The sequence below is a fragment of the Papilio polytes genome, unplaced genomic scaffold (genome assembly GCF_000836215.1).
Source record: "Papilio polytes unplaced genomic scaffold, Ppol_1.0 DF821845.1, whole genome shotgun sequence".
Taxonomy (NCBI): domain Eukaryota; kingdom Metazoa; phylum Arthropoda; class Insecta; order Lepidoptera; family Papilionidae; genus Papilio; species Papilio polytes.
This window is the reverse complement of record NW_013527359.1, coordinates 2,078,215-2,090,143: the sequence shown is the minus strand read 5'-3', so window position 1 is coordinate 2,090,143 and position 11,929 is coordinate 2,078,215. Positions and strand designations below refer to the sequence as shown.

Genomic DNA, 11,929 nt, shown 5'->3' with positions numbered 1-11,929 from the left:
TATTACAACATTTTCGCAGTACTTTATTACTATAAATAATACCTTACTAAATATGTTGTTAAAGTCAACATCAATGTTAGAATTAATCACGAACAAAGAAAAATGTACCCGATAGAAAATACGACACTTCTTACATTTATTTTATCATTCCTTAGTGATTCATTAGTGTTGGGTTCACATAACTTTCAACCGAGTAAAACTCAATATACGTAGTTCGGAAACGCACTTCATGAAGTTATCGAACCAAAAACACTATCGAACGCTTAAATGTAGCTGGGAAACCAGCAATAAATCAACCAAAGAAAACAAATGCCTCACGAAATAATCGGAATATATAGATAAAATCGTTCTGCCTTTTGTTTGATAAGGTAGAGACAGCCTTATCGTCTTCAGGTAAAGACCTTAGAACTAAAGGGGTTTTATTGTTTTCGTTAATTAAAGTAACATGACAGCATCTTTTTAAACTTTTAAATATTCCATTATTTCCAATGTTTGATTGACAGATAAACGGCTATTCATATGTATACTTCGAATAACGACATTATGCAATATTGAACAAACCTATATCAAAATCGATATTGTATCAATAATCAAAATCGATTGTATAAAAACGATTGCAGATGTGATAACAAATAAGATTATGCACAAATAGTAGGCTTGATTGCGATCCATTTACGGTGTATAATTGTAGCGCATTGTGCAACCGAGTTCGGTCACATTGACGTAAGCGAGCCGGCTGGACTGGTCGCCGGTCGCCGATCGCTGGTCGCCGAGCAACGACACAATTGATAGCAAATATGAACGTAAATCTAGGTAAATCATAGACATAACTCTATGTGACACAATTTTAAAACGTTAAAAAATATCTGAAAATTGTAATAGCAAGTACGTAAAATTATAAACGAATATTTAAACGATTGATTAATTATTAAGTAACTTCTCTCTTCTTCTCTTTTTCTAAATGGTCAATCAACCAAATAATTTAGTAATTATCTAATAAGATTTTTATAGGTGAAAAAAAAAATGGTTCATAACAATTAAACTACTACAACGCTTATAGTAAATAAATAAATTTATTAAGAATAACTAATTTACATAGGAATCAATGTGAACAAATATCGAAACGAATTAAGCTGACAGAATAATCTTAAAGTTTTTTATGTCAACTCGATCCTTAATCTTAAGTAATCCTCTTGTGACAAGATAAAACAACAGCAATGGATAAGGCTTATTAGAGCGTATGTACACCAGAAACTGAACTATCGCACGACTGTTTCGTCTTGCTTTGATTCCTATGAATTTATATGTAAGTGCTACACTACTCGATTTAGTTATTCAACTAAACAGTTGATTTGGCTGCGAAACAATTGACAATCGCAGATGTGAGATAGTTTAGTCAAAGGTGTGCGCCCCCTCTTAGCGTGACAATCAAGTCTACCTTCACTGTCTAATTTCTGATTAATTTTGACGCTTGTGTTCGAGAATGTTTCGTTTAGAGGTCATTACCAACAATTGAATATCGTTCGTACACAATTTCGTATTCTAATTTTAAACTATTTGAATAGGTGGATTAAAAGTGTTTGGGAAATTATCACTTATTAAGAATGCTGTCTCTTCTTTTTTAATAATAAAAAGATTGTTAATAAAAGTACACTGGATTAATGTTAACTAACTTTAGAGAGATCGAAATTTAAAGGAAATCAAGGAAACCATGTACGTGTGTTACAATTTATTGTATCAGAAAACTAAAATACATATTTCCTTATTATACAAAATTGTAACAAGGTTGAATGCTGTATATAATTCTAGTAAAAAATAAGATTAATGAAAGAAACTACATCTGCAATTCAGGTGGAACATTTCAAGCCTTATTCTTGAGCGATAGAGTATAATTTTGAATGCACATTTATTCTTGATATTCTATCTAGACAGACTTGATCCGTGTATGAAATTGTCATACAAAGCACGCCGCTTGAGGTATATGGCCGTTTTCGTAATAGGTGACTCGAACTCAATACAGACATATGCACTATTCATAGTGCAATCCTTACTTTATTATAAGTTATTTCCAAGAAGTTACTTTTTAAAATTTTTGTAACGTTCATTATCAAATTAATGTGGTAGATTGGGGATCTTAAGTACTTGATGAATAAATATTTTATACAAGAAAAATACGATTAATAAAGCTATTCTTTACTTCTATACGAAAAATAAAAAAAACCTTGGTATATAAAAAAAATGTAACTGTCACTAAACACATTCTGAATCATTATAATGAAATTACAGATGATAAAAATAATGCAATGAGTGATTTTAAGAATATCATAAAACAAACAAATAATTGACAAATTTATATTCCCACTATAGATATAACAACGCAACGCCGCTGCTGGCCGGCTGTGGCTCGCGCGGCCAGTACCGCCGGGCTCAGTAAAACGCGCGGACGTCGCAACGCAAACAAACAAACACGCCATCATGAGGACTTGTGTACAGTTCGCGTATTTACTCGCTTCTATTGCTTATGGTAAGATATTCAATCATTCATTTAATTAAATTACATTCATAATTAATTAATTTAATTATAACCTAACTTACTAATTGTAATTAACATGGTTACTATACTAAGTTTTATAAGCCATCTTTGTGTATAACCTATAAAGCACTTATGATTAAGCAATTTATTTACTCTAGAGATGTAACTATACAGTGTATATATAAAATAACATATAAAAAATCTCCATATTATTGTAAGAAACTCATTAATGGCCTAATTCACATCTAAATACTAACTAAACATATCCAAGCATTAGAACAACAATTAAAAGTAAATCTAAAGAAATTAAATTATCTGATATTTAATCTTTGACATCAAATTTGTTCTCTCTTTATTATTTCTAAAATGTAAAATAAGATAAAACTCGTATGCTTAACACACAAAACTGGATATTCAAGAAATCGAGACAGGTGTTCGACTAATGTTACCAAAACTGTGATCATGTAACATTCATAACCGTCACATAATCACCTTCGGTACAAATTAGCTTGTAGAATTTATTATCAAGAAGTTTTCACATATAAGTAATATGGATATTCAGAAACATAAAAGAATTCTTAAAATAACTGTTACACGCAGCGTGTGTTGCGAAGTATTATAAAACATTATATACGACCTTGTTCTGATAAAAATCTGGAGCAATTATTAAATCGCCCTTTTCCCTTACTGAACTTTCACTAAGGAATTGTTACGAAACTTTTCAGTGAATAAATCGTATTCAGTGCGGTCGAAATGTCGCCGTTATTTTTGCCCGGCGACGGACAGGTGTGGGCCTTGTACGAACACAAACCAATTCCGACTCCCTTTCCAATCGGTTGGGCAACTACACCGGTGGAAACTAGCTCTATTTACAACAATTATATCCTAAGGCCGTAATTCACGTGTTGGCCGAATCGATATTTCTTGTTAATAATAACACATTATCTATTAGTAGAAGGATAAGATGTAAATTGAAAGTAAATAACCTAAAGTATGGTTAATTTTACACTAAATGTACACTGTACCTGTTTGTAGTGACAATTTAAACTATCTGTAAATTAAGCTTGGATTCAGACGGAAGCAAAACTTTCTGTATAGTAAATCGTGGACGCCAAAGGTTAATAAAGTTCCGTAGTCTAACACGACCGAAGTTTCACTGTTACATAACAAAAGGTTACACTGTTGAATATTCCTTGTTGAATTGTAAAAATTTATATAAAATCATTTATGAATCAATCAAATCTGAATAGAATGGGAATATGAAATTGCACTGCCTTTAAATTTAAAAAGATCGAAGCAAAGCATCAGAAGAAACATTTACAATAAACGTTATAAATTAGAAAATAAGATCTATTGAATGTACACAACAATAGTATTAGTTTAGTAGGAACATACAAAAGACATCAACGAGTCTGAACTCTTACTTTTGTCTTCTACGTCTCCTTTTGTATTAAAATAACTGTTGTAACATATTGTTTTATGTTTTTTGATAATAGTAAAAATAACTCAAATTATACCCCAGCTTACGGTATACTTGTAGGGAATGTTAACATTTGATTTTAAAATGCGTGTATCGCCTCTATATCTACTACAAATTATTCCTGCAATCAGTCAACAATTTGCCGACCGATTAAACAGGAAGTTACGTAAAATCATAAGTATCGATATTCAATGGCATTGTGCATGTTAGAAATATTGTTACACCATTATAGACCTTAGAGAAAGCTGGTATTATGAATTTTCACACATTGTCTTCTATTGTTTGTTTAAAAGGCCATATTTGTCTAACTAATACTCTTACACTGTACCACTTTGCTTAGTTAATACTACAAACTGAAATACGTTCCATAAACAACTACTTATTAACAAATATAAACAAGTCTACAACTTTTTACAGTGCGGAATAAATGTAACTATTACACTTAACGATAAGCCATTAATATGAAGGTTTCTTTCGCACTTATCTGATCAAATTATTTCAATGAAACTTTTAAGTAATTTTATCATGGTTGTAATTCCGGAGCGTCGGTGGCTCAGTGGTTTAAGCACTTAACTTGTTATCTACAGGTCTTGGGTTCGATTCCCGCCGTGTTCCAATGTGATATTCGATTTTTAGAATTTTCATATGTACATAATCTACCCGACGGTTTTACGGTGAAGGAAAACATCGTGATGCAACCTGCTGATATTGGGGAAGAAATTCCAAGATATCTGTGAAGTCAACCAACCCGCAGTGGACCAGCATGGTTGACTATGGCCTAGTCACCCTAATTTAGGGTAGGCTCCGAGCCTTCGGTGTGCACGTATAGTGCTGGTGATGATGAATTCCAAAAGGATGTTACATGTTATGATTTCTGTATAACTGTATCATCACCATTTCTGCCCAGTCTATCCATTACATGTGGGTATACTCTATGTTTTACTCTTCTAAATTAAACTACAATCGTCATTTTAGTAGTAATTTTCTTATTTTGTTTTATAACTTAACTTTTAAATTAATCAAGTGGATAACATACTCAATGAACCAGTTCATACATTCTAAGCATTTTACAGATTCTAACCTTGTCTTATTTAATCTCCAACTCATGTGAAACCCTTTACCATATGGTCTTAAAAAGGGCTACTAAATTGTTACGTTACATTAAACAGTTATAGTATATTAATTAAAATTATTGTCCCACTACTGGCTGATAGAGGCTCAGATAGCTTAAAAATGACGTCACTGTCAGATAAGGTAACAAAATCCGATATTTCCATCGCATATTTTGCACATTGGATTGTAATAAAAAAAAAAACTTTTTGGTGGAACAGGCCCTTAAAGTTTTAAATTGTAACATTCTAAAGTTATCACGTTTTTCGTTCACGACTAGCAGATGGCGCTCCAGTAATGTGTACGATATACAATGAACCAATCGCTAAACGAGCCAATTACTCAGAATACCATCATTTGTACGTTCACCTAGTTACAACATTCTGCACAAGCTATCTATAATCTATCTATTTTAATAAAATTGTAGTGTCTGTATGTAATATTAAAAATAAGTTATACTTCGAACACACGGTTTAAATGCATATTTGTCTTGCTATAGATTTTTTTTCTGTCTGTCCGCAAGTCCGCGTTTATTCTTGGTAATCTCTGAAATGGATGATGCTATTTTGATGGGGCAGAAGAGGGTAATTGATGTTCATATGCGGCAATAACAGGCTTCTTTTTGTTAATCTTGTGCTGATAAAGTCGCGGGCAACCACTAGTCTAAATATGTGATTTGATTTTTTTTATTCTGTTGTGAGATAGTGTTACAAAATAATTTAAAATAATCATTCATAGTCAATCCGATGGCATCGAACTATTTCAGGCCGAGCACAAGCAATAATTTACAATTTCGAATTTTCTTCAATATTTTAGAAATAACTTCGAAAAATTCACGTTGTTATTCTATCTTTATTTTTTAGCGGGTGTCGTATACTAAAAGTGAAGACGATAAAATATTCATTGAATAATACAATTACAAAACTGCGGAAGGTGCGGTGAAACCTGTCCGCAGTCATCTTACAATGTTACGTAACAGTGGAAACGTCTGCGGAAACGATGACATCCTTGTCATCAATCTGAGTCATATAAATATATTTATTGTTCATAATTCAATTAAGTATTGACGCGATTACATCAAAATAGGTATAGAATTACGATCACAGGGGCTATCACGAATATTCGTCAAGACGTTTTCGTAACTTTATCGACAAAAATTGTGTTAGATTATTAAAACGAATATAAATACTCGAACAAATATCTTACAAATGTTATCAATGACGCTACGAAAACCTTCTTATTGTCATGCAAATATTCGTAATAAACCTCTGTATTATAGCATTTATTATCTGCTATTGTTTACTCTAACCTGTGACAATGACCGATCGACCATTTAAAAAAATCCATTATTCATTTTTTTAAAGACGTGGTATAATTTCTTTGTTCATTTACGAACACAATATGCTTCAAATAGAGTCAATAGGCTTATTTCTATGGATATTAAGTTACAATAAACATGCGATATAATGATTTTTTCTATTGCCTTTATCTACTATCTAGTTTAAAACAAAAAAATATTATTATTAAAACGCGTGCGCCTAGCAAAGCATTGCGCGAACGCATCAAGGCTGACCACTAGTTAGTACTACTTTCGCTTCTCCGCCTCTATTGGCGGCTAAAATGTTGCATTGCTCGTAAAATATTATATTCGTTTTATCCACTTTTTTTAATGTTTTTTGTTTTTGTAATCTCATAAATTTTAGTGGCTTAAATTATTGACATTTCTCAACCGGTTTTTTATATAACTAGAGAAACATTCTTGGTTTTTTTATTAGATTTTTTAATGAAATATTTTCAACTAATTTAACTTTTAACCTTCACATATTAATTATTTAATCAAAACTTAATTAAACAAATCCAATTTCTGTTATAGTTCAGTAACACAAATTTGCGTAAAGTTTTCACATAGCTGATCTTTACATATGTCAACAGAAAAGAATTGATTGTATTAAAGGTTGATTTGCAGTTATCCTCGATTTAATTGTTCATTTTATTACACATCTTTTTTTTACAAAAACCAGAAATTTATAACAAATCAAACTGGTAAGCTTTTATTTTGCAGATGTTGAATAAATACAAAACACGTTAAAACCTACAGATTAATTAAAAAAATCGCAAAATGCATCATGCAGCATTTTAATATTTCTATGCGACCTTACTTGCTATTACTGAAATCATTATATGACAAACTGTCCAAGTATGGAATGATTAATAATTTACAATAAGGTCGCGTAGAATACTCATAATATATCGAAATTAATTAACAACTGTATCTCAAATACGAAAAGCTTACAATATTTATAGTATTTTGATCAGTTAAACTTTTTTATAATTCCTAAATTAGTGAAGAATTCATGAAGAATTCTATATAGCGGATTTTTCACATCAGCATATGTTAATTACTATGTATACAAACATACATGCGTCTGATTCAGCAAAAGTAAAAGTGGCGGTCGTTGATGCGATGGCCGAGATCTGATGTCGTGACGTCGTGTCTTACACCTTCATTCCACTAATCAAGTAACCGCGAATGGTGCAATTTATCTTTTATTTTTATCACATAAGGTGGCAACCAAGCAACCGGCCACCTAAAATACGCCAAAATGGCGAAGGGACCGCTACCCATAGACATCCGCAATTGCAGATGCGTTGCCTATCCTTTTCCGACGGAGGAGGACGCACATAAAGAGGATATTTCCCCTTCCTATGCATCTCCTCTACCGTCAAATCCACTTCCCATTCCCATCCTCTCTCTATATAAGAAAAGGGTGGAAAGAGAAAGGGACTTAAATTAGGCCTCCGGCACCACACTCATCAAACGAAACACGGAATTGCTTCCATTTCACGCCTGTCTTCTGTGTGGTCGTGGTATTACACCGGGCGTGCCGGCCCATTCGTGCTAAGATGTTAAAGCAGGCACTACCACTGTTAAAATCTGATAAAAGATATCAGTTAGTGCGGTTGCTTTACTAATAGAAATAGTCTGATGCGATTTTTCGCTTCGTGTAACAAGCATTGCTGCGTTCACGATCAGTCGCACTTCGTACTAAGTTCTGAATCACACGATAGTCTACTGATTAATAGCTGTGGCGTGCTCGTGCTTTGTATCAGTTTAAGATGTCTTATTGCATAGTTTAAATACAAAGGCATATTGTAATTGATATCTTGTCACCTTTCGGGTATTCTTTTTCTAAACCAAACTAACCTTTTCGTTTCTATACGTAACCTATCTCTCACTTTTACACTGAACGCAGTACATATACATAAAAGGTGAATTCTACAAGATTTAAAAAGTATCGTTATACATCCGTTAGCTAGGAGCAGGTAATTTTCTCTAAAGAGCATAATGCAGTCTGACACGTTACGAACGTATTTAAATGTTTTCAATTTAACTTATTTACTAGCATTTTATAAGCTTAAGTGAAAAGTTGTTATAGTATAATATTGTATTGTTTCTTAAAGATGGAAGAATGTCAAGCACTCTTAGTAATTCTACACAAGTTCTTTTACGTAAAATAGTCAAGTGAGATTTATCTACGTGCGTAGAATACAAAAACGTTATTTACTTTCCTTCTTACGTGATGAGAAGAGGAACAGTTTCCTTTCCTCCGATTAGAAACAATGTTGTGGTCATGTAACTTTATCTTTGTTATTATGTAGATACCTTTATACTAAAACATGTTGACTATGTTTTTTTAACAAGACAATAAAAGGGTCGGTTTATTTGTATACTGGATTTCGCTCGCGACTCCGTCCACGTGGATTCAAAAAAAAAAAAACAAAAGTGAGTAGCCTATGTGTTCTTCCAGTCTATCCTCTACATCTATACCAAATTTCATCGTAATGCGTTTAGTCGTTTAGGCTACAAACTCTAACAGATATCCATCTACCCATCTAAACTTTCGCATTTATAATATTAGTATGATAGTTACTGCATTACATTTGAAAGCCTACTATATTTATTTTCACAAGTAAAACTAACAAATAACCTATGAGTAACATTAATTAAGGAGGTTGCTTTCGTTTTAACAAGATGTTGGTGTTTAACTAGCGAATCGGATTGTTAACCTTCGCGCCGCCGCCGCCAGAGGTCGTTAGTTATAATTTTCAATTGTTATTATTGTGATTAGTAACGTTAGGCGTGCTAACGAGGTCAAATATATTATTTAAGAAAATTTTCAGTTACGGTTAAACTAATTTTTGTAGCAGTGTTGTCAGCGTATTAAGAACTACCTATTTATAAGTAAACATTAAATAATTCTATTTAAATTGTGTAGATTTCAGTTGCAATGTGGTAAAGAATTTCTCAGCCCAAAGTTTTTATTCATTAAAATATTTGTGATATTCCGCAGTTAAATTTGAATAAAAAAATAGATATATTTTGGGATAACCACGTGGAATGATTTAATATTTCAACAATTCTTATAATTAAAAACATTGTAATTTTTGGGACATAGCATCAAATAACTGCATTTTAATCAATTCAACATTCTATTTACATTGTTCATGGTCGTTACATCCTAAATAATTTAGCAAAACATTTTTTTATTATCTTAATAATTTTGCGCCCATCTCGTTCGTAAATCCTAAGACAACAAGATCAGTAGTCACATTATCAATGGTGATGAACACACATAGTTGGCGGATTGGTTGTTTCGTTTATTATGCACGTTTTCAAGCGACTTGTTTGAGTTATGATTAACAGCAAAAACATGTTAGAGACTACGTGAGACTGGATCTTTATGAAACTGGCAGCGTATGTAAATTATATGAATTTAATGAACAATCGACGAAAATATAAATATGAATATAAATATGACTGTCCACAAAGAAACAGTCATGAATATTTTATTTTTAATATCCAACCTTTTTTATTCTTTTTCAGCAAGCGCAGGAATTCTTCTGCAAAATGCGCCACAATGTCCTGAACAACACGGAGTTCAGGTAAATATTTAAAAATTAAGTACAAAAAAAATATAGAAATATACAATTGCAAACAATAAAAATAGTGAAAATTAAATTTATCGCGATTTACTAAAGCAATAATGTATTTATTTGTCCTAGTTTCATAAACATTTACTAGCTTTTTTTAATAATCTAAAAATTGATTTAAGGCGTACGCGCATCCAGAGCTTTGCGACCAGTTCTTCCTGTGTACAAACGGCACGTTGACAGTAGAGACGTGCGAGAATGGATTACTGTTCGACGGCAAAGGCGCTGTGCACAACCACTGTAACTACCACTGGGCTGTGGAGTGTGGAGAGAGGAAAGCTGATTGTAAGATATTGCATTTTGAACTTTGAATTTGACGTATTAACTGAAATGGAATAAAAAAAGCCTAAAGAATGCCCAGAGGCATCTAAGGAAAAAATCATTCGTTAAAGACCTAAAAACCAAAGTTAATATTATGGCTTAGGCAAACGTTGGCTTTCAATCGTTACGTTGTTAAGTTTCTGTAAAAATTTGAAAAAGATTGAAGTATTTTAAAATGAAGGCAGTTATGAATACAATAAATTGAATCTGACTTAAGATACAAAAACGTTTCTTTTCTAGTGACGCCGTATTCTACACCCGGTTGCGAGTACCAGTTTGGAATCTACCCGGACAGTCACGAGTGCTCCACCAGCTATGTTAAGTGCGCCTTCGGTATCCCCGAGCAGGAGCCCTGCACGCCCGGACTCGTCTATGATGAGAGGATCCACGGGTGCAACTGGCCTGATCTCCTGCAGCCTTACTGTAACCCTGAAGGTAAGGGAAATGCTATAAATCCGTAATTAAAAACATTAAATAACTAACAAAGTTTCTCTTCGAAATCTGTGAAAAAAAGGGAAACTGTTTTACACTAGCGTAAAAACAAAACAGTCTTAGTTTAGTATTCCTTACATAGATGGCGTTGTTCTCAAACTTAAATTTAAAAAAATGTCAATTTGGCATTTTTTAATTTAATGTAAGGTACGGACAAGGATATTCGTATTTGAAGATTCTTGTCTGTTTCCGTGTCCGTTTTAAAACACTAATTTCAAATCTATTTGTTCTAGCTGTCATCGGATTCAAATGCCCAACGAAGGTGCCATCTCACTCGCAAGCGGCGAAGTTCTGGCCGTTCCCCAGATTCCCGGTCCCCGGTGACTGCCACAGACTGATCACCTGCGTGGAAGGTCAACCACGTTTGATCGCCTGTGGTGAAGGCAAGGTATTCGACGATCAGAGCCTCACCTGCGAAGACCCAGAGCTGGTTCCCCACTGTGGTCATGCGTAATTCCTTCTACTCAAAACTTTGTATATTGCAAAACGAAAACGAATTTTTAATATCTTCCACCTCTCAATAACTTGAACAATTTTTAAATTAACATTTTAATGACGGTAAAATATAAATAGGGAGACGAATAATCTAATTTTGCTATTTTCCTTTTCGTTTTGTGATATTTTATTTAATTTAATGAAAAACAACAAAAAAAAAATACTGGAAATATTTCCACCGAATCCTATTTATTTCAGTAACTCTTTTTTCATTCAAATCGATGTAACAGGAGATTTTTTTTTATATTTTCTTAATCAATTCTCATCTCGTACTTTGTCCTACATTATTTTACATGTAAAGTTATTGATAACAGATTGAATTGAACGTGATATTAGTTACCGTAGAAATATAACTATATGTTGTGTTAACATTTCGAGAGTATATATATTTAAATAAAGTCTATGTAAATAACTTCGACGAACAAAATGTAAATAAAAAAAATATTATGTGAAAAAAATAAAACAATATATTTAAAAGTTGTTTTGTTATTTAAACAATGATTAAT

The 11,929-nt window shown here is 32.6% G+C and overlaps 1 protein-coding gene across 1 annotated transcript; it reads left to right on the top strand.

Moving 5' to 3' along the window:
* Positions 1-2,373: 2,373 nt before the first annotated feature.
* Positions 2,374-11,900, top strand: LOC106107868 (peritrophin-1). Its single transcript, XM_013288875.1, has 5 exons — positions 2,374-2,524; positions 10,009-10,067; positions 10,238-10,400; positions 10,677-10,871; positions 11,162-11,900. Exons 1-5 carry the CDS (start codon positions 2,476-2,478, stop codon positions 11,380-11,382), a joined length of 687 nt encoding a protein of 228 aa, XP_013144329.1. The 5' UTR covers positions 2,374-2,475; the 3' UTR covers positions 11,383-11,900.
* Positions 11,901-11,929: the final 29 nt, after the last annotated feature.

Coding starts and splice junctions, on each gene's coding strand:
- LOC106107868 (XM_013288875.1), top strand. CDS start 2,476: ATGAGGACTTGTGTACAGTTCGCGTATTTACTCGCTTCTATTGCTTAT. Junction 2,525..10,008: donor ACTCGCTTCTATTGCTTATG/GTAAGATATTCA, acceptor ATTCTTTTTCAG/CAAGCGCAGGAATTCTTCTG. Junction 10,872..11,161: donor GCCTTACTGTAACCCTGAAG/GTAAGGGAAATG, acceptor TATTTGTTCTAG/CTGTCATCGGATTCAAATGC.